Below are 24,314 nucleotides of genomic sequence, written 5' to 3' on the forward strand. Positions count from 1 at the left end.
AAAACTCTTTGCAAACCTTACTGTGTTATATAAATACCAGGTATGATTTCTGCAGTTGTAAAATAAAGTTAGAGAAAATGATCTCTTCCACGTTAAAAAAAAACATGTTAGAGGTTACACTTGTAACAATTGATTTCGAGGTCAGAACCAGGCCCCTTGCAATCCATATTCAAGGATTGGTTCTTTCACAGAATATTTATTTTCTGAGGAGCAATCAAAGTGCTAGCCCAAGGATTGCCTGGTGAACAAAAGCAAAGTTAGTGGTTTCCCATAAGGCTGCCCCAAGCTAGGTTTTGACATTTATAAGAGTGCCCCATGACTTGGACCTTTCCCACCAACATCAAAAGTTAATTGCTCTATCCTCTATTCCCTAATGATCACCCTTTCTTGAAAGATAGTTACCTAATTTGATAAATTAATCTGTTCTCATGGGCTATTTCCTCCTGGTTAGCAAACATATTTTAACAGAGGCCTTTTCAAGATAATGCCTTGAAACAAAAGAGTAGTTCTAATTCCAGGAGGAATTTCAGGCTGGTGAAATTTGGGGAGCTAAATCTCACTGCTTACATGTTGGATTGATCTTGACTGAAGTCTGTAATAATTAGCTATTGGTATCTCATCATATCATTATTCCCTTTACATTTTCTCTATTTGCTTCTTTGCAACTTAAATAGATCATAGACAATTTGCTTGAAGCTCAAGTTTTAAACCATTTTTATTTGCATAATTGTATTTGCATAATAAATATTTTGTTAATGATAATCTTTAATATTTGACAGTGTGCCTCAATATAGAGCCTAAACATGGTGTGGATTAAAAATTTAGTAGAGGCAAGAAGATAGCATAATAATATTCTCACTTGTTTGACGGGATCATTGGCCACTGGATGATGTGGTAAGAGAGAAAGTTTTCGAGAAAGAAGAAAATACATCGAACCCTAACTCCTACACTTGTCTAGTTTGCCTAAATTATGCAAAGGTCTCCTTCAGTTAAAAATCCATGACTCTATGCATTTCCTGGAAGATTTTGTATAATTAAGGAATGTTTGTATTTTGGCTAGGAAGAAGGATGTGAAAGATAGGTTATTTCTGTTCGCATCAGCTAAAAATGAATTCAACCTGGGCCCAGCTGCTGCTTTGGTCCTAGATGATTGCCATAAAGAAACATCTTTCTAACAAAAGTAAGGAGGCTGTTTCATCTCTTTATTGTTAGTGTTGGGGGATTTGTAGTCCATTTGCCAGCTTTTTTTCCTTTGGGTCATTCGTTTGAAAGTCACTCCAGATAGTGAAAGAAGGCACTGGGAACCCAAACTGGGTGTGGGGGAAGGGAAAAAGAAGACATATTTCAGTTGGGAAATATTTCTCACTGGTGTGGATTGCAAATAAGAATTTGACATTGAAAGCCTTCATCTATCTTTGAAGGAGGGAACAAATACTACAGTTCTCACTCTGCTTTGGACAGAGAGAGTAGGTGCTGGGAGACTCTTGGATGCCAGAAGTCCCTCCTTACTATACCAGGCTGCTGATTTATTTTCCAAATTCCTTATCTATTTCCTCATTTTGTCCAGGTGGTCTGTAGAAAATGTCAATGATAAAATGACTTTTGTTTCTCCCTCCTTTTACCTTTCCCCAAAACTCTAGGTTTAGAACAGGGGATCTCAAGTTATGGCCCATGGGCCAGATGCGGCCCGCTGAGGATGCTTATGAGCCCCACTGGGTTATGGCAAATGGGCTGAGGGGTAGAGGCAGAGTGTGAGCTTTTGTTTTTACTATAGTCCGGCCCTCCAACAGTCTGAGGGACAGTGAACTAACTGGCCCCTATTTAAAAAGTTTGAGGACCACTGATCTAGAACCTGAGGTTCCTGCATTTCATCCCATGATCATACTTTCTTAATTGACAATGTGATTCCATCTCCCTACCACCTTTTCTCATTCTGTTTTTTGGTGATTTAAGGTATCCATATCCAGAACCATCGTCCTGTTCTAGATCTGACCTCTTCAAGAAGTTAGAGAGAAATATGAGGACAAACTTACCCCATCTTTGGTAGGATCTCTAGTTCCTCTCGTTTTTGCCTTAACTTTGGGTACTTGCATACAAACACCTGAAGCCTCGGGTTTTACTACAGACTCCTTTCTTGCATGTTTCTCTTCTGTCAATTTTGGTGTGTCTGAACCATTATTCTTTCTTTCTGGTTGTTTTCTATCATATCTAACTTTGAAGCTATATACTGGCTGTCTTCTCCCTCCCCCACCCCTTTAAGTTTTAAATCCTTTTGATTAGATTAGCAAGACACCTGCAGGTACACTCTTAGCAGCCTCAGGAGGCTACTCCATCTCTGGCCAGGAATCTGTCAACTCTCTCTTGTTAAACCCTTATTCCTAAATCCCAATCCCATTCTCAAATATCACCTTCTTATCTAGCTCTTTACCTCCCACATTACCTATATCCTTGTACATATCCTTTGTCTTTAATAGGCAAAAGTGAGGGGGGGGGAAGCAATACAAAATGAAACAACCAACCAACCCCATACTTGGTGTTTCTATGGACTTCAGTTTCTCTTCCCAGATTTCATCAACATTGACCATATTTTTTTTATAGCTTTAAAGCTGGCTAAACTCCTTGCATGTGTTAATTCATTTAATTCTTGCAACAATCATGTGAGGTAGGTGACTTCATTACCTTTATTTTAAAAATGAGGAAAACTGGCTTATGCAAGGTTACGCAGCAAATAAGTTTCCGAGGGGATTCAAATCTGTCTCTTCTTGGGTCTTATACTCCAAGCCCAGCCTTCTTTTCATTATGCTCCTCCAAAGATGGATGAATTCAAATGAATTTTGAAAAACTAACAAGGAATCTACCTGCCCCTTTCTAGGACCAAGCAGAGGACAGTTAATTCCTCTTGTCCTTAGCATCCCTGCAAATTCCTCAAAACACCTACCATTTCCCTAAAGACAATAAATGGTGACAAAAATGTCAAAATGAAAATGTTAGTACAAGATCATCCACTTTGTTGGAATGGGTTAACTAAGGTTATTATTAACTAAGGTTAATAAATTTTGAATATGAATAAAACATTGACACACTGAATCAGCAGATTGTAGTCACTGGCATTGCTTATTGGGGAGCTTCAATATTTCTCCAATTTAAAAAAAAATCAAACCCCAGAATTCTTATGAAAATGGACTGTAATCAGTTATTATATAATGAATGCCTTCGTATATTTTAAGTGTGACATGTTTCACTAGTGCAAGGAGTTACAAGTACCATCTATAGGCTTTAAAAAGTACTCATGGGGTCAGTGTCTTATCTAATCATTGCAGTGATTTTGTATTTTAAGAAGAAGACAAGAAATCAGTGTGTGGCTGGTTGATATTTCAGTTGACATAAAAAAGGTCTACGCCTGATTGTAAGAGACATGTAAGAGACTATAAAAAAGAATAAGGAGGGGAGACACAGTGTTGTTTTCTTATGCTCAAAGCTAAATGAGAAGTGAGAATGTAAGAGAAAATAAGTAGAAGAAAGCCACAAAATGAATCACCTCATGGCTCATAAATAACAGAACATAAATGTCATAGGAACTTTATTTTATGCTGTAGGTGGCCTAATAAAAATTTGGGAGCAAAGAAAGGCTGATTGTGAAGAGAAACCCACCTACTCCTTGTTGCTGAGGGTAGTTATTCAAGCTCAATGACATTGCAGACCTCATGACATTGCTTTGCAATTGGCAACATGTGCCAAGCTATCAGTGCTTGTCATTTTCAAACAGAATGGACAGGATAAAGGATTGCTTTTCTTTGAGTGGCCTGTTTCAGCATGATAAAGCTCTATCTAATCCATATTCGATTTAAGATACTGAAGATACACTCATCTTCAAGGCTGTCACCAGAATGGCACTGTCCAACGTCAGAGTATATTACTTGCCATTTGGACCTGGGCCCTTGCTGGTTTGTTTTTGAGGCCATTACCACTTTTGATTTTTTGTGGTCCTCCTTTAAATCAGAGCCTCCAAATATGATGGCATTTTCCAACTAGTCTCCAAATTTATCATGTCTCTTACATAGAATGTCTGTGGCCTGAAATGATATGAAAGCACAGTAAGATTTGCTTTGTTCACTCTTACTTTTCATACTCCACAAATGGAGAAATGTAGATTTTCTCTAAGTGTGTTTGGCTGAGCGACCACATGAATGCAAATCACGGAGCATCTGCTACTCCATCAATGTTTGTAGTGGTTGTAGTGCGTGGATTATACACACTGCCCAAGTGTAGGCAAGGGGGGAGGTGAGGGGGTGGGAGGGAGCGTGGAACTCTTGGATTGGGCCATTCTTGCTATACACCAAGTATTATTCATTACATTATTATTATTTATTATTTATATATCATAGCCGGTACTAAAACAAGCACGAATTCACTAGCCCAGTATTAATGACTGAAAAGAGCAGTCTTCTTCCGACCTGAGGAAAATATAACACAAAGAGAGTAAAAGCAGTTTTGATTTTCTTATTACCTTAAAAATAAAAATAGCTCTCTACTGACACGATCTGAAGGAGTGTGCATATGTATACTATATCATTATGCATATTTGTATGTGGTTTATATACAGACAGGACACTTTCTCTTGACAAATTGATGGAAAGTAGAGAGATGGAGGAAGAAATTTAAAAAAAAAATTTAAAGATGTTTTCCCCCACAACATATGACAGCAGTATTATGTCTTATACTCAGGAGGTAATATATGATGACTGTGATAATAATAATGATGATAACATTTCCCCTTAAGAGATGCTGAAAATTCTTTCTTTTGCTCAATGTCTAATCTCAAGCTTGCTAAGTTCGTTAGAGTTTTTAAGGGGTCCCCTACAAAAGACTAGTATTAGTTTTCAGCACTATAAATGCAGAAACACATATATTAAAAATAGTTTACTATGCCAAAGAGAAAAAAATATAGCCTAGGTGGCTAGTTAATGTTTTGAAATAGAATATATTTACCATCTGATTCATATCTTAGTTCTGCTTTGCCCCTCCAATATACAAGTGCTTTGTATCTTGCGAATTATTTTTGAGGCAATTGAAGTAAAGTAACCTGCCCAGAATCACACAACTACTGTCTCAGTTGGAATTTGATTTTGGATCCTTCTGACTCCAGCGCCAATACTCTATGCACTGAGCCTTCTAGTTGTTGCTGTATCTGTCATTTTAAAAGAAATACTGAAAAGGCCATAGAAGGAATAGATCTATAGCCTCCTAGATCTATAGCCTCCACTAAAGTAAATAGAATTGAATTAGTATTATACAGTAGAAATAGTGTTGGATTCAGAATCAAAGGAACTGAGTTCAAGTCCCAAGTCCCGAGATCCGGCCCTTGACAAGTAGCCTTGTCAGTTAAGCTCCATTAGCTCTAGTTTTCTCTTCGGAAAAGTGATGGGATAAGAGTCGATCACTTCCCTTCCAGGTCTCAATCTATAGTTCCATGCCTTTTGTCCCCAAACAGTGTTTTGGAGTTCTTTTAGTGGGGCAAATGCATATTTTTGTTAGCAGTCTGGTCAAAATGTTGATTTTTTTGGTTCCTGAGAAATCGGTTTTCTCTGTCTCTCTGTCTCTCTCTGTCTCTGTCTCTCTGTCTGTCTCTGTCTCTGTGTGTCTCTCTCTCTCTCCTCTCCTCTCCTCTCCTCTCCTCTCCTCTCCTCTCCTCTCCTCTCCTCTCCTCTCCTCTCCTCTCCTCTCCTCTCCTCTCCTCTCCTCTCCTCTCCTCTCCTCTTCTCTTCTCTTCTCTCTCTCTCTCTCTCTCTCTCTCTCTCTCTCTCTCTCTCTCTCTCTCTCTCTCTCTCTCTCTCTCTCTCTCTCTCTCTCTCTCTCTCTCTCTCTCTCTCTCTCTCTTCACTGTGTCTTCCACAGAGTATTTCAACCATGAACAAGATTTTTCAAGGCTCATGTCCTTATTCTCTGAGGTAGTGTTCTTGGAGCCAAGCTAAGAATTCCCAAGGAGACACCTAGCCATAATAACCTGACCAAACACTCAGCTCATTTTCAGAGTGAATCTTAATAACTGGAGAATTGGAATAGCATTCTGCCATTTGACAAATGCTTTAATTTTCCTGATTTTCTAATACTATTTGGTGTACAGGTTACTGAGAGGTTGTGTGGGTTAACAGAGAATCAACTTTGAATACCTGGGTTGGAGCCCTGCTTCTGACACATACAAGTTGTTTCACCCTGAGTAAGTCATTTGACATCACTGTCCTGACTCTAAAATTCTAAGTTGGAGACAAGTTACTGATCTCTACCAGTGGAGGGAGTTTCCACACTGGACATTCTCTGCACACAGACAAAATCACAGGCCTTGATTGCCTCAAGGAACTTTTCATTATATATCCTGTCTCTGACAGCAGGTGGGAAACTGTAGCCAAGTCATTTAATCTCTCTGAGTCACAGGCAACTATCTAAGACTATAAATGCTAGATAGATGGCAATGCACACTGATGGAGTTGAGTTCACCAACAATTCTTATGCTTGTTGCCATACTCTAAATTCCCATATTGATATTAGACATCCGTACTGATTGATTGATTATTGATATTAGGCATATATATGTATATATATATATATATATATATATATATATATATGTACAAGTGTGTCAACATACACATGTAGTTACTCCTTTGGTTAGGACATTAGAACTCTTTGCATTTGAAATCATTATGTATATTTCTATAATTAATGACCTTCTTCAATTATGGTTGGCCATGTATAATTGTATTAAAATTCAAGTGATGTGGGGTTTGGGGGAGGAAGTATGGACGTGATTTTACCAAATTCTAAAATTCAGATTAAGCAATTAGAGCATAATAGTTACATTTCTGGATATTGTATTATTTTATTAAATAGTATTTTATTTCCCCCCCCCAGTTACATGTCAAGGAAATTTTTAGCATTAATTTTTACATGATTTTAAGTTGTGAATTTTTCTCCTTCAAAGATGGTAGGCAGTTTGATACAGCTTATAAATGTGCTATCATATAAAACATATTTCCATATTAGTTACAGTTGTGAAAGAAAAAAAACAGATCAAAAGGAAAAAAAAAAGAGAAAGAATAAGGTAAGTGCAAAAATACGTTTTGATCTGGATTCAGAGTCTATTAGTTCTTTATCTGGTTATGGACAGCATTTTCCTTCATGAGCACTTTGTACTTGGCTTGGATTATTGTGTTGAATAGTTGCATTTTTGACATTTTCAAGCTACTGCTAATAGAGTCCCAAGAGAAGTGACTGAGGATAGTTTTGAATCAGAAATGTGAAGGCCCGAAAAAGTTCATTTGGTTTCATTAAAAGGTCACTACCTAGATATCTCTTTCTCTGGCCTTTCTTTCCTGTGGAATTGAATAGGGAATGTCCAAACTAAGGAAATATTAAGGAAACACCTATGATGAGTTCAGATCATGAATCTTAGATGAATCACCCTCTGGGGGATTTTTGAAGTTAGGAAGTAAAGTCCTTTCCAATGGGGATTGTTTCATTACTCAGTATCTGGCACATGACAGACTGACTGAATGAAGAAACTAGCGGATGTGCTTCTGAAGCTATTCCTGGTGCTCCTGAATGATTATGGAGAAAAGAAGAGGTATCCCAGGATCAGAGAATGGTAAATGTCTGCAAACTATAGGCCAGTGAACTGGAATAGGAATAAATATAAAGCTTTACAATTGGATTCACAAATCATATTCACAAATATAACATTGGAGAAGACTGAAAGCTTACTATTGTGAGAGGCCACAGATGGTCTTTTAATGTAGATTAATATAGATAACCACCTGCTGGATGTGCTGTAGAAAGGATTTTTGGTTAAGTAGAGGTTGGACTAGATAAACTCTGAGAGTTTCTGAGTCCTAAGGCTGAACCATGACTATGCTACACATTCCACGTGGGACCTTCTTCTTGGCTATGACTATATATGCAGCATAATTAATGGTATCCCACACACTTTCTTGTCTCTGTCTCTATCATATTTCTTTGTAACAAGTAAGCTGTAGGATATTCAAAAGACACTAGTTAGCCTTTAAATATATGACCCCTACTGTGTTTATCCACAAGCTATTAGGATAGCAAATGGCACTATTCATCTCGTTCCAAAGGATGCATTCTTTAGGTGAGACTATTACAACTGGACTAATTTTGCAAATTGCCATTGCTTGACTCAAATATGTAAAAAAGGTTAGCCAAGTATTTCAAAAGATGCAATTCATGACACCAGTCTCAGATGGTCTTCAAAAAGGCCAGCAGTTTGCAGAGAAGCATGATATCCTCACCAATCATTATAGTCTTCCCAGTTTTTTTTGCTAATTAGATAAAAGCTAGAGGATCAATCAACTTGTACTACATGGGAAAGATTAATTACTCCAGCTCAATGCGAATTAATTATTAGTGTTCAACTACAGGGCTAAGCAAACCTAATGTAGGGGCAGGGAGAAGAGGGGCAGATAGACAGATATGCTAGCCTAGGCCACATTCCAAAATCAACACTTAGCATCAGTTGCAAATGACTAATTATGCAGTCTTTCATTTAGGTCTTAAATATGGTTCTTGGGTAACCTCTTTTGAAGCTACCTTACAGATATACATTTGGAATCAGAAGAGGAAAGGAAAAAGATTAATAAATACCTCTTGAAAAGGGGTAAAAAGTTGCTCATCAGCATTCAATTGCATTGTTCTGATGTGATAGCTGCTAGCCAGATGTAGTATTTTTAGAGAAGATAACCATGTACAATATTGAGGTTTTGAAAAATACAGATATGACATGGCCTTTCATTTTCAGGGAACTTTTCTGAAATAAGATATTTATGTTTGGTAAACCAAAGGCCAGGTAAGTCCCTGGAGAGGCAGTCCACCAATTTCCCACTTGAGTTTTTGCTCTTCTCTTCCCTTTCCCTTCATGATGCTTCCCAAGGAACACAATGCTTCTCCATGACCTGCCAAGAGCCTCTTAACACAACAAATTGGAATGAATTAATAAATCCTAGAGAAATTAAGTGGCAATTCCCTTCTCTCTACTTGATGATGCAGAGACGGTAGGATAAGGAGGAAGAGCACCAGATGTGGAGTTAAAGGGCATCCATTCCTCTGCTAATATCTGTATAACTTTAAGCAAGTCACAGCTCTTCCCCGGGCCTTAGATTTCCTCATCCATAAAATGAGTGTGTTGGATCTCTAAGATCCTTTCCAGTTTTAACATGTCTGATGCCATTATAGGGGATTACCTTATATAATAATAAAAATACCTAAGCTTTTTTGTTGTTTTTATTGGGCCTACCATTTTATCAGTATGGGTCACTCCCAGTTAAGAAACTCTCTTATGCAGATCAACATTTTTTTTTCTGCCATGGATAGCTTCAGAAAATTTCTGAGGGCTCACAGAGCTTAACTGGCATGTCCAGGGTTACACAGCCAGTCAATTCTAGAAGTAGTGTTGGATGAGGTAGAAATGACAAATATAGCACTATGTCTACTCTATCATGATACTCACCATGACGCCTCTATGTACATAGATTCTGCTACATGAATCTCAGAACATTGTTGGCTCGAATGCCCAATAATGTCTAAACTTTCTGGATTACAATGAGAGAATAACCTCAAGGTGGGCTAGGAAAAACCATCTTTCTAAATCCATCTTTAAATAAAAGCATTAACTGTGAATTGTATTACACTAGAATTTTCTGATTTCCTTGGCATAGGGATAATCTGAATAAGAAAACTCTACCAATGCAAACTAGCATATTCTCGGCAATCTTCTCATTGATTTGTGAGATGGCACTGAGAAATTAAGTGACTTGCATCAGAAGTAGGACTGGAATCCTGTCTGGTTTTCCATCTAATCCATGCTGCTATTCTTTATGATTCCTTCCATAAATATTTGGCTATATGTAAGCCCAGCTCTGGTTTGATTCGAATGTTGTACAAATGCCTTAATGATATCTCTATGTGATAGTTCAACTTCTAAATGATCGTTTCTCCTGTGACTGTCTTTGAAAGGTCCTTGTTAAATATCAAATGTTCTACCTGAGTGAGGCAACATACTAACTTATGGGCACCCATTAATCATGCCTTACTATAAGTTGATTTATAATGTTAGCTAATCCTACAGAATAGGACTTCGACTGAATAAATGTTTTGGAGCTAGGTATTTCAATAGGAGCTGGGTAGCAAGAAGCAAGGTCCAGACCTGGGCGGGGCATGGAGAGAAGTACTCAAACATGGAGAGCTCAGGAGAGTTATGGAACAAAGGGAGGGCTTTGGTTATTATAGGAAAAATAGGGGGAGGAGGACTGCATACAAATGCAGTTGTATCTAGAGCCAGCTCTGAACACATATGTCTAAATAACTTTCTGTGCCTATCGATACCAGAAACTAAAGTCATCCAGTTGACTAATGTATAAATTATCTAAGCATCTTGAAAGACCAGCTCATGGTATTCAGAGTATGTACTTCCCTTTTGGGAAATGAAAGACAAATTTGACCTACAGCTGTGCTATTTATTTTTATCCAAACATAAAGTGGGGGGTGGAACTGATATCTCCTGTAGAGAAATTATAAGACAAGAATTCATGACAGTTTCATTTCGCATTATAGAAGAAGATATCCTTGGCAAAATGCACTGGAGGACAGATCACAGAACTTCTTTTATTCTTTTAGGAGTTTAACAAACCAGGTTCTTATTTTTTTTAAAGTAATACTTTTAAATCCCTCTGGCAACTTTAAAAAAATTATTCATAAAAAGTTGCGTTGACACCTAAATCTGTGAGCTCACAAGAAGGCAATTTTCAGTACAATGTACTATTATAGGCAATTCATTAGCAGGAAAAAAAACCAGATTGAGGATGTGATACATTTCAAAATATGAAAATGGAGCTGCATAATTTAGTTCAATTGCTCAAGGACAGCATTAACTGCCTCTAACAGTTTACATTCCCATTTGTGGTGCCATTGACTAAGAGCATACAGCTTACTGGCATCTGCTCCCAGCCACAAATAAGGGTGGTTAGTGCCCCAGAAAGTTTTCTTTCAGAACAAAAGTACCTTAGTCCTCATTCCTAGCAAAAGGAGATTAAATCTGGGATCATCTCAATCATGATTATTTTCTATTGTTGAACAACATCAACAACATCAATAAAAGTCTTAGGCTTACATCTCAACTATATGTTTTCCTTGGGATGCATATAACCAGATCACAGCAGAGATGAAATGGGGTCATGCAATAAAAAGCTTCCTTGGACAAGGTTCAATAATACTTTTTATGGTGTTCATTTTTTTTGTCATGTGATAATGAGTTTCCAAAGTAATAAACAAAAAATGGTATGTTTTTAGTTTTTATCTAAAAATTATTATTCCTGTTCATTTGTCTTCAATCTGTTATAAGCACTCTAGACCCCAGCTTCTTAAAATGTGGGTTAGAGACCCCATATAGATCTCATAACTGAAGGTGGGGGCAATAAAATTATGATTTATCATCAGTAAATGTTTCATTTGTGTATCTATTGTATAACAATGTGTAATGTATATGTGTACCTACACACCTAGAGTCATAAAGATTCTTGGGTGAAAAGAGGTTGTGAGAGGAAAAAGTTTAAGAAGACCCACTTCAGACAATGAAACTGTAAAGTAATTATCATAGCTCATGTAAACCTGTCCACTCTCTTTGGATACTTTTTTCCTTTGATAAGTTTGATAAGTTTGCCAACTGGCAAAAATTGTATTATTTTTCCTTATAATTATTTTGTGGAACCAGTTGGTTTCCATAGCAGAATGTCATTTACCAAAAAAAAAAAAACTAATTTGCAATTTGTCTTCAATTAGGATTAGTATTAACCTTTATATTTTCTACTGGAGAAAAATAGTTTCCTGAGAAACAAATTCAATTGTGATTGGTGTGCAAATAGCTTATTCAACAAAACACTTTCTATACCCATACCTCTATTTTTAATATACAATTATTACTTTAATTATAAATGATTCTTTTAGTTTGTTAAGGCAAAGGCTCAAAGGGAGGGCCAATTCTTCAGGATCATTTGTTAAATCACCTATTTTCACACAAACTAAGGGTAAATCAAAACTGATTTTCTTTCAAAAGATTTTATAATTCAAATTAAAAAAAATTCTCACTGACCTTGCTCCCTTGCCCTGAATCCTAATTAGGAAATCTGACCATGTCACTGTCCCCCACACTAGCCCTTTTTCATTGGACAAGGTTTTTTAGGTGAAATCATCTCTTCATTTTCATGGTATTAGATCTCTCCTTGGGGATTTTACCTTGTAGCTTAGATCTTATTCAAATCATATTTACTATCTGATAGATGATAAAATGGTGTGATGATCATACATAGAAGATGGATCTCATATATGGTACTAAAGAAAGCTGCATCTCTGCTTTTTGGTTGAAAGGATGATGGCAGAAAGATAAAATTGGTGCAAGTTACATGGTATAAAGTAACAAAGATAATTTACTCTTCAACACTTGAAATAATAAACTGGTATGCAACTCATTCTGAAATCAGATCTCAAAGCAACTGTATTCTATTTACAATACTCTTTCTCATTGCACTGTTTGACATATAGGCTACGAAGTTTCCTTCTTGATGCCTATTGAAGAAAATTGTGATTTCCAGAAGAGATGTTAACTGAGTATCAAGCATGAAAGGGTACAGATAATTGGGATTGTCTGAACTTCATTCTCTAAGAGCATTTGATAACCATTTAGTACCTCTGCAAGTGCAATGCTACACTGATGATATCTAGATGGCAAGTAATCCTTTGTCATGTCTATACAATCTATATTTTGTTAGGTTTCAAAAAAAGAGTATACAGAGTAGATGGTAGAGTAACTGTTTTGAATCAAACACAGGTGCTTGATTTAGTTGTTCAAGCATGTCACCTCTACTCATTTCAGTCCTCTGCTTTAAATATTTGTTGAGGAGGCCCAGCAGAGTTGTAACTTGTGTGTGCATGCCTTGAGCAGGCTCTGTATTACTGGCATGGCACTGTGTATACTGATGACAGCCATACTAGTGGGAAGAATAAGGCACTGTCACTACTAGTCTATAAACAGACATCAATTATGAAGGTAAAAATGTATTTTTGGGAAAAACGGCTTCAGAAATAAAAAGAAATCCTCTATATACCTTACCAACTCTGTATTTCCTAAAATGTTATTCTGAGCCACAACAATTTGGTATGTAATTTCCTCCCTGAAATTTTGTTATGCAACTCATGATCATGTTTTAAGGTTCTTAAAATGTTCACAACCTTTTTAACCTAGTGATCCTAATACTAGCTAAAGGTCAAGACAGAAAGAAAAGTTCCATATATCGCTGAACTATTAATAAGAGCACTATTTGTAATAGGAGAAAGCTGGAGACAAATTATATGCCCAAAGATGGGGAATCACTGAAAATTATGGTATATGAAAATAATGGAATGCTACTGTGCCATGAGAAATGCTCAACATGAAAAAAAAATAGAGAAGCATTGAAAAAATTACACGAACTGATGCAAAACAAAAAAGAATATGCAAAATAACTACAGTAATGTAAATGAAGGCAGCACTGTGAGGCAATACAAATCATGTCAGATTTGATACTCATTCAGAAGTCTGATCTTCAAATACATTTCTTTTCTATTCCTTCCTTTCCCATTGCCTTCATGCCAGCCTATGTGCAGACCAAATCTGAGCATATTTTTAAGCAGCAAGATAGCACGAGGTATGAATTTATAGATAGTCATAAATATTCTCTAAAGCACCAAAAAGGGAATTGTTTTATGGCACTTGGTTCTGTCTCATCATCACAGTAAAATAAAAAGTCGTTCAAAAGAAAGATGACTGCCACAGTCTGATTGGGATATAAAGGATTTGAAGTATGTCAATCAATGCAAGGATTTTAAAATATTTCTAAAATATTACTTAATAATTTCATCAAATTGTACTATAAGGTTTACCATGTATACAGATATAATTTAAATATAAGTTCAAGAAGATATTATAATTTTGCTTTGAAATCAAAATTTGTATCCTACTTTTTTCTAGTATGTACAAATGCAGTGTATCAGTTCACATAGGTCCTTTGAAGTATTATCAAATTATGACCCTCAAATACACATCACTGGTACTAATTTAGGTTCATTAGATTAATTAAAAAGCCCCACAAGTTGACTATAAATTTGTTAAACCCAGGGCAAGTACTACATACAAACAATGCCCAGGATGAGGGTCACTAAAAGACCTTTCAGTGAGGGGCTATTGAGCACAAATGGGCAAGAGTGTGAACGGATCAGTACTTACCCCAGCCTGCCATCTAATGGCTTCATATTGTAACTAAGTACCCTTGTTAATACAGACCAAAATTCTGTTGATTCTATGTAATCACTGCCATGGACCCCTAAATACAGTGTTCTGGGACAAAACTCTAGACAGTTCGTGGCATTTATCTAGTAAAGCTAAGACTCCCAAACTACACTGAACTCATTGGTTCGGTTTGGTTCCCATATTTGTTTCTTTAATGAACATAAGGAAGGTATTTTTTAAATCACAGTGATATTCTGAAAGATGCATAATTATCATTCATCAGCATTATCATTATCATCAGCATTATATTTTTGCTTTTTACCTGTGTCTTCCTCTCATTCAAATGCTTAACTTGCAGTGAGTATACAATTTTCCACATTTTGACATACTGACAGTAAAACTGTGGATCTTAGGAACATATAGTATCACTTACCAGTTTCAGGATCAGAGTTGCCATCTCCTTCAGTACGGTTGCTGTGTGTAGTAGTCGTATGTTCATAATATTCTCTCCGGGCATAGCCAGGCCTGGCACTAGCAGTGGCACCGGCTTCTGCCTCAAAAGGTACGCTCTCTTGGGTGCTTTCTGGAAGGTGGAAAGTGACACGACGCTGAGCCTACAAGGAAGAGAGAAAATGATATAGTTTCAACACTGATCTTAAAAAATTGCTCAATGCATCCAATTTAGAAAATGTATCATTTCAGATATCTGGTGAAGATAGATTAACATTATGTACAAATGTGCAGTTTCAGGATTTTATGGACAGGCAACTCTGTGTTCAAACCTGTCTTACCTGATAGCAGAGCTGTCCCTATTTTTCAAATGCTCAAACTCTGATATATGCAAACCATTTGGTCCTATAGAGAATTGATGTCAGCCTTCACTGACAAGTGATGGTTTCTATAGATTAGCTTTGGGATATCCATCAACTTTGGGAAATGAATTTATTAAGTTACTTTTCAAAACTACTTTAATATTTTGTTTATAAATTGCTCCAGCTATTTAAGACACAGGGTAGCATCTGTTAAATGTTATGGTTCACTCTGCAAAGTTAGAACATCAGAATTAACAAAAAACAATATATCAACTATCAGGGAATTAAAATCACGTATAATCTTCAACAATAGATTAGTGATAAGATTTTAGTTTGAAACTCTCTTGAAAAATAGAATGCAATCTTTTTTTAGTTGACAAAAGATCAAGCGAGTAACATGGTAAGGGAGATAAGAATAGCAAAAAAAAACTTACTCTAATGATCAATTGTAAAAGTAATTATAGAAAAATGCTTCCAATATTATAGCTTCCTGTCACTTAGTTTAGGCAGATTCCTCCTTAACTATGGTGCTATCAGAACTTTGTTCTTTGCTAGAAGCCAACTACTGGACTTAGTACAACTGGGACTTATAAGGAAAAATAATTTAAGAAGATACAGTTGTATATTGCAGAAACTCAGACCACTACATGCCTAGCCCTAATTTTCAACTAAATGGGTATTCTCATTTATGTGTGGGGGACAAGCACAGCAGGAGGAATTTAAATTGAATCCATTGGCTTGATATTTCACTACTTAAAAGTGAGCCTCAGTCTGTAAGATTGCTGCTTAAGCATCAACAGTTTTTCAAAACCAACAAAGAAAAGGACCTGTGAATTTTGTTACTATATGGGACTCCTGGTAATGGAGTCATTCTCCACCAATACAAATTGCAAATGCTCTCTGACTCAGCAAATAAGTCACAGGATGTTATTCTATTTTCATGCCTTTGTATAGGCTGTCCCCCATGTCTGTTTATTTCCACCTAGGAAAGCCTTTTCCTGACTGATTATTATTCAGTCAAATTATAGGGTGTAAACTTCTGTTTGCAAATATATGTCCTGAAGTAGAAAACAAGCTCCTTTAGGGCAGTAGATGTTGTTTGTCTGCTTGTTTATTTTGGTGATCTAAGTTCCTAGAACAGTGTCTTATACAAAGTCGGTGGTTTTTGCATTGGATTGGAGTGGTTTCTGGCACACAGAGGTTGAATGACTTTCCCATGATCATACATACACCTGTATGTGTCAGAAGCAGGATGTAAGGACAGATATTCCTGACTCCAATGTCTGCCTTTTATCCTTTATGCAACACTGCTTCTCAGCAGCTATTATCATCTCCCCTGATTCAAATATGAGTTAAGAACAGGGACTATTTTGATTTTCTTCATGTACTCCCAGTACTTAGCAAGATGTTTGGCACACAGTAAGTGCTGAATAAATATTCTTCCATTCAATTCCATCTCTAGGGGCTCACTGAAAGTACATTCAGGACAAGTTTTAATAGTAAACAGGATAGTAGGAATCTTATATTTTTCATTCTGTTCCACTATGGTTTTGAATTTTGGGGCTAGGTTTCTATTTTGAAAGTTTTCCATTGCATGTAGTTTAGAGATTATGATCATATGATTTGATTTTTATAATAAAATTGTATGACAAGAGTAAAAACTCAAATTATTTGGTAAAAACGATGTTTTCAATGACTTTGTCTGTTCAAAGGAAGGTTTGCCTTGAAGTTATTTAAATAAACTTTTCCTTTTTTGAAAAATGAAATATTTGATTGGATAATCTTTAAGATACATTCTAACTTCACAATTCCAGGAATTCTTGCAAACTCTTTGGAGATAGTTTTCAAATATTGCAAAGATGAATGAAGAGCTTTGCATATGTAATCTAGATATCCTTTGAATACATACTTTTCTTTTATAACCATGTTTCATTTGATTATAACACTCAGGAGTTTAAGTGTAAAAATTAGTCTTCCCAAAAAGAAGAAGACATTCAAAAATTACACTTAGAAAGCAATGTTCCATTACAAATATATGTCCTCACATTTTTATGTCCTTTACTCTTTTTTCCTCAAGAAGATATTCTGGAGATTTTAAGATTAAGTAACTTACTGTAATCCTCTCTCTCTGTCTCTCTCTCTTTCTCATACTTGATTTGCCTTTTCACTTTTTGTTAGTCAACAAAGTGTATTGTTCTGCGTTGATAACTAAGACTACATGGTTTTTTCCTCATGATTCTTTGCCTGGACAGTTAGGACAATTATATTATTTCTCTTGGGCAAGCATAAATGGGAGAACTTCTTGATTTATCCATATTTATTCACAGCCAGGGCTTCTAAGGGATCACAGAAATTATGTACTTCACTCTCTTGACATATGAGGAAACTGAGGCCCAGAAAAAGGAAGTGCCTTGACTAAGGTCACTTGGCTATGTAGTTAAAAATCTGGAATAGAAAGTAAGATCTCCTGGCTCCCAATCTTGTATTCTTTCCAATGTAACACAGTAAGTAGTTCTCATTTCTTTTTTTTTTTCCCCTGAGGCTGGGGTTAAGTGATTTGCCCAGGGTCACACAGCTAGGAAGTGTTAAGTGTCTGAGGTTAGATTTGAACTGGGGTCCTCCTTAATTTAGGGCTGGTTTAGGGCTGGTGTTCTATCCACTGTGCCACCTAGCTGCCCCTCATTTCTTAATTGAGGCATCACAACTCCGTATCCCCATAGGCTGAAAGGATTTCTGTCCATGGTACTGATTTCAATTCCTGGTAGAGTCAGACTTTGGCATAACATACAGGGAATGTGTTTATGTATGTGGGGTAGTGAGAAATGGTTTATGATATTTTTGTAAATTGACACCATGACTACTCATTTCTTAATGGTATTTTTTCTTAAAAAAAAAAAAAAAAAAAAAAAAAAAAAAAACAACTGGGCGTCAGGGCCCAAACAAATGTTGTTTGCATTTTCCATGTTCTGCAGATGATTTGATGCATCTTTTTTTCTACTTAGTTTTCCCATGACAAAGTGAAAGTATCTTTTGCTCCATGATGGTGCCAAAGGGCTCCAGCTCAGATCCCCTATTTCCAGGAGTAGCAGTAAGGCTGGCCATCACTTTCTCTTCTGCAAATCTGAGGATGGTAGGTAGTCTGTTAATGTCCACAGCTAACAACCTGGTGCCTGGCTCCCATTGTATAGGGAGCTTAGAGAAGGCATCAAGAGGTTTGGCTTCAGATTTTGTGATATGTGAAGAAATGGTCCTTTTTTCTTTCTGTGGGAATCTATGTAGGTCCAAGTGATACAATAATAGTTCTCTTATAGTGCTGCTTGTTTAAAAGGAACACTTGATGCTACTTTCCAAACAATAAAAACTTCAACATCAACCGGAGCGGTCCTTTTTCACAAGCCTTTCCTTTGAATACAACACAAGGAGCTGACTTCTAAGAGAAATGTATGTTCCTGAATGGGTCAGGACCATCCATACAAGAAATGCACTCTAAAGGTCACAACACAATCTACTCTTTTCAGCTACACACTGAGGCCAATGATATTAGAATCACCAGAACACTAGCAAAGGCTTTTAGTTAGGAATATTTGGTTCCTTATATACTTGACTTTGATACAGCACCCAATTCTGCTCAGAGATGATATCAGTTTAAAATAAGCTGAAAAATAGTACAAAGACAAATGGAATATTTTCAGGCTAAGACCCCAGAACAGCAGTGTGTTTAGAGAAGAGGCTAGAAAAGAGATCAATAACAAGATAAATATCAAAATCAAAATCCATGTTTGCATTTTGCTTCTGAGATAAAAAAATAATTTTAAAACACTCTAACTGACCACCTCAGTATACACAGACAACATGCTGTTAAGATTAGGATTATCATTCTCCATTAGGCACTGCACTATTTGGGGGCTACTCCAGATTTTAGGTAGTTGAATGTGTAAATTTTCACAAGCAGTATTTGGTGGTAATGGGTTTTATGAGGACAACTCAGAGCTGGAATGCTTAGCAAAGAAGGACCTATTATTACTAAGTAGAGATCCTATTTTTTTTTAGGTACTGTCAGTCAAATTTTCTAATTTGTAAGGATCAAGAACAGCTAAATTGAGAAAAACTAAAAATGCTTTCTTTCCATGTGGAATTTGTTTTCCCACACTTTCATCTACTCCAGAAAGAGTTCCTGGCATATTCACTGGGGTGCCGAGGCAGGAACTCAGAAAAACTTGGGTGCAAATTCCTGCCATTTGTTAAAGAGCATGTTACTGAGCAAGCTAACTCAGATTTTATGGGTCTCAGGGAGATTCTTGTGGATTCTTTTTTTCTTTATTAAAAATTTTTATTTTTCAAACCATATGTATGAACAAATCTTCAACATTAATCCTTGCAAAACCCTGTGTAGTTTTCCCCTCCTTCCCCCACATCCTCCCCTAGATGGCAAGTAGTCCAATACATGTTAAATATGGTTTTCTATTGATTCTAAAACTGGCTGTCATATGTAACAGTCGTTGGCAAAACCACAGATTTGAAATGAATTCAGGTATATGCTCACTATTCGTTCCCTTTCCTTGAATTTCTGCTCCTATCCTTCCTTAAACCCTTTCTCTTACACATATGACTGATGGAGAAGAATCGCTTCTACTATCAATTAAAAAAGCTCAAAAATGTATTCAGGCTCTATTACCAGATCTTTACTTTTTGGAGAAGTCATTTGAAGGGTTCTAGGAAACCCAGTTCCAATAAAGTATATTAAAATGGATACCACCTGTTTGATAGGTTTAAAAAAGACAGGGTGATGATCATAAAGTTTGCATAGAATTAATATGTAATTTGAAAATTGATCAATTCTTTATCCCTCAGAATCTCCTTTTTATCTCTAGCTAATAGTTGTCAATCTATTCAAAGCTGATTTTCCTGTTTCATGAATAAAAAGTCACAGTCTTAACTTGTGATGAGTTCAATCCTTTTTGTCATGTAAAAAAATGCATATTCTTAATATTTTCCCAGTGACTTGAATTATCATTTTTCATACTTGCAAACCTTGTAAAAAGCATAGCAGTATTTAAAATGTAATTTAGCACTAGAAAGTAATTTCTTGAATGCTAAATATCTAAATCATAGTTAATGTATACATTTTAAAGTTTAATATATGTAAAATAAGTCACAATGGCATAAGATTAAGTCACAAGGGCTTCTGCCAAAAGGCAGAAATTAATAAATGTTTTATGAATTCAAAACATTGCTAACACAAAGGGTTGAGGTTTATAGAAAAATCAACATTTAGTATGTATTTGCATCATTTCTACCTTTTCTTCTCCTCCTTCAAAATAAAATATAAATGTCCAGTGGGTAGGGAGTAAGATTGTAGCCACATTAGACATATGGCAAAATAGCTAAAATTATTTTTTGCCGTTTCATGTTGCAGGGGGAGGGGCTTCTCTCATATTATTATTTATCTATGTATTAATTAACTTCTCACTGTCCCAGGCAAATTTTTAAGACTATAAGTTGTAGGACAATTGTTCAACTATGTTGGTAGAAGAATTTTTCTTACTGGGAATTCCCTACATAGATAAAATCTTAAGATTTTATTGTACTGCAAAAAGAGGACTAATTTTAGAGCATCTTTTTAATATATGTAGAACTTTCTTGTTTGATGTTTTCCTACAAGCAGCAAAATATTACTTTGTCTTAGAATTTACACACATAATTTTTTTTCTACAAAAATTTCTTGGAAAAAAAAACTCACAGCACTGCAAAAATAAACAGTTAAAAACCAAGTGATCTTAATGCCACATCATCAATATGTCCATCAAGATAAATAAAAAAATAAGTATTAGAGTTTAACAGATTATTAAAATAATTAGATCTAATAGTTACTTAGAGAGAACTCAATGGGTAAAATGAAGAATATATACATTAGTGACAACAATAAGATTTGAAAAATCTAAAGGAACGTATAGGCAAGGAAAAAGTTCATATGGATGTATATGAATCCATATACACATATACTTGAAAAGTTTCTGGTTCATAAAACAGTTTTGGCTCTGCCACTTTCCCTTTTTTGATTTTGCATAGGTCTTTCCATGATTGCAGAATTCCTATTTATCATTATCTAGAGCACCAAACTATTCCATTTCATTAATATAACATAATTTATTCAGTTTTCCTTAACTATTAGAGAAAGGCTGAATAAATAAATTGTGTTCTATTTTTTGTTGTTTAGAACAGAGCTCTAAATATTTTCATATAAGTACTTTTAAAAAAATTATGATTTTTTTTTTGGCTGAGGCAATTAGAGTTAAGTGACTTCCCCAGTATCGCACAGTTAGGAAGTATTAAGTGTCTGAGACCATATATGAACTCATCCTCCTGATTTCACGGCTAGTGTTCTATCCACTGCACCACATAGTTGCCCCGATTTTATATATATTTATATATATATATATATATATATATATATTTATATATATAAATATATATATTTATATATATAATTTGAGCATAATGTGCTAGCGATGGAATGGCTAGGTTAGAAGATATCTCAGTGTACATTACTATATTTATCTCCAAACTGTTTGAACTGGTTTACAGGTGCAACAATAATGTAGTTCCCACAATCCCACCAGCACAGGGAATTCATATTTTTTTTGCTATTTTTGTCATTGTAGGGCAGCAGTTTTCAACCATTTTTGTATGTATCAAGAACCCCTTTGGCAGCCTGGTGAAACCCCTTCTCAGAATGATAGTCTTAAATACATAACCAAATACTTAGGATTAAAAAAGAAACCAATTATATTGAGATAATTATCAAAATGTTAAAAACTAAACAATTTCATTAGACCCCAGATTAAATGAACCTCTGTTATAGTGCATATAATGTAGGACCTTAATATTTTGTTGTTTTGAATGTTTAGGATTATTATGGAATTTTAATATCTTTTCATGTACTCATTAACTCCTTTTGTAACTTTCAATTAATATCTTTTAGCCATTGCTCAATTGCAAAGTATGTATAGTCTTAGAGATATTGATGAATCCCTTATTAATTCTAGATTTCAGTTTGATATAAATATGTTCTCTTTTAATTTTGCCAGTGATTTATTCAATTTTCCTCATAAAGATGCCCTTCTCCTCCACTGATCAGACAGATGTATTCCTTTCTCTTCAAATTTGATGATGATTTAAAAGTTAGACTGCTGATCTTATTGGAATTTATGATGGGGGATTCTTTTAGTTTCAGATAATTTACTGGGCTCCAACTAGAAGGAACTTCTCACTCCAACTAAAGGATGTTGGTTTTGCTCCCTTTAAGTGAAGGTTTTTAATCTAAGGCCCATATAGAGATTTCAGGATATCTATGAATTTGGTTGGGAAAAGAAAAATTGAAACTTTATTTTCACTCATGTCTAACTGAAAGTTCACATTTTCTTCTATTATGAATGTAGGTAACAGACATGATTGTGAGGAGCCCACTGTCTTCACCAGACCACCAAAGAGGTTCATGACAAAAAGTTTAAGAGATTTTGCTCCAGGAAATTGTGATATCTTCTTTGGATATCTCCTTTTGTGGTTGAGGACCCTGAAATCCACTAATGCTAACTGGCATACCCAAGTTTACCCAAGGAGTTTCTAATAAAGTCAGGGGTTTAAGCCGAGTCCCTTCTATAACTGTACCTACAGCCTTCTTCTTAGTGAATGACAGTGCTTGTAGATTTAGACATCTCTTGATGAAAGTTTAAAGAAAATTCATCTGTAATCAATAATTTGACTATTGACCCAAAGTCAGATATTTGCAAAGAAATATAAACTCAAAATGGTTATTTTGTCACAATAGTAATACTTTTGTCTGTCCAGCTTAATTTTAGATGGATGATTCATATCATAGATATATGAATTAAAGAATGAATTTATGAATAGCAATGACAACCACAATAACAACTTGAATGTAGATAACAGCTAAGAAGTTGATCCATATGAACCACCTTGTTTAACACTCCAGATTTCCTATATTATTATTTTAAAAGGAAGAAACTTTGACCATAGACTGAATTAAGACCATTAGTGAAGAAGCTCAGAATTTCTTTGGACTTCATTAACTTTACATACCTCTTTTAGAGCAACCTCCTCTATTTTCTTAGCCTACAGATAAATATTTGTTACCTCCAACTGGAGAGATATTGCTCACAAAGCTATTGCAATAAGAAATTGTTAGTTCATTCTGTAAGAGTAATATATCTTCATATAGACAGGGCATCCTTTATGAAGGACATCATGAACTGTGCTTTGAAAGTGGAAATACAGTACATAGAAATCCAATGCTCTTTGAATAAGCTAGCCATAGTAGGAAAGGAAGAAGGAAGGAAGGGAGGAAGAAGAGGAAGAAAGGAGGGACAGAAGAAATGACAAAAGAAGGAGGGAAGAAGGAGAGGTAGAAGAGTAAAGAAAACAAACAAAAAAAGAGATCCCATCATAACAAAATAAACATGTGCTTTATATGCCAGGCAAAGAAAAAAAAAAGATTTTATTCCTGATATGTAGAGGTGAGACAAGAAGTATGATTCAGTATTTTTACTTATCTATAGATTATCATATAAATAAAATAAAGGCTTTACATTTTTTCATAAGAAAATTTGTTTAAAGGACTTTAATAAGAGAATCCTGTCAAACAATTACCTTAAAATATAATTTTTTCAAACATTTCCCTAGATGCACTAGATTGCTCCAGATATGCTCAAGTTATGAGGCAAGGTTTCAGGAGAATGGGAACTTTAAGTGTGTGAGTATAAAAACGATTGGCAAAACAGCATCTTTGATGCCCATTTTCCTTAGCACTAATTCAAATGTTTCAAAAATTAGCAGGTACTCCAGAGTGTTGTTTCAGACTCCTAAACATGTGTCTGCTGTTGTTTCAACATCATTCTCTAAAAACCTTGAGCTAATCAAGAATTTGCCTTCCCTCAGAGATGCTTGGTAACCAGCCAACTTCACATCCTTGTCACTTTCTTGCTCAATTGGAAGATAGCATAAAAGAATTAATTCAGCTCTGTGGTTAAAAGATTACTAAAGGATAAGTTTTGCTCAAAAGCTTTGGGGAAAATGTATTAAGTGTTAAATCTAGGCATGTTGTTTAGGTTGCATTAGATTACTTTTAATGCTACTATGAAGTAGCCCATGGCTAA

The 24,314-nt window shown here is 35.5% G+C and overlaps 1 protein-coding gene across 8 annotated transcripts in view; it reads right to left on the minus strand.

Annotated features, from left to right (window-relative positions):
- The window catches only part of LOC141548465 (protocadherin-11 X-linked-like), a 571,918-nt gene that overhangs the window by 211,881 nt on the left and 335,723 nt on the right, over positions 1 to 24,314 (minus strand). For all 8 annotated transcript variants that reach the window (XR_012483963.1, XM_074277360.1, XM_074277358.1 and 5 more), the window contains one exon: positions 14,763 to 14,943. Coding sequence is in view for 7 of the 8 variants with exons in the window: in XM_074277360.1 (XP_074133461.1) it covers positions 14,763 to 14,943 (181 nt within the window). In the remaining variant the exon portion in view is untranslated. The remainder of the gene's footprint in view (positions 1 to 14,762; positions 14,944 to 24,314) is intronic.

Source organism: Sminthopsis crassicaudata, chromosome X (genome assembly GCF_048593235.1).
Source record: "Sminthopsis crassicaudata isolate SCR6 chromosome X, ASM4859323v1, whole genome shotgun sequence".
Lineage (NCBI taxonomy): Eukaryota > Metazoa > Chordata > Mammalia > Dasyuromorphia > Dasyuridae > Sminthopsis > Sminthopsis crassicaudata.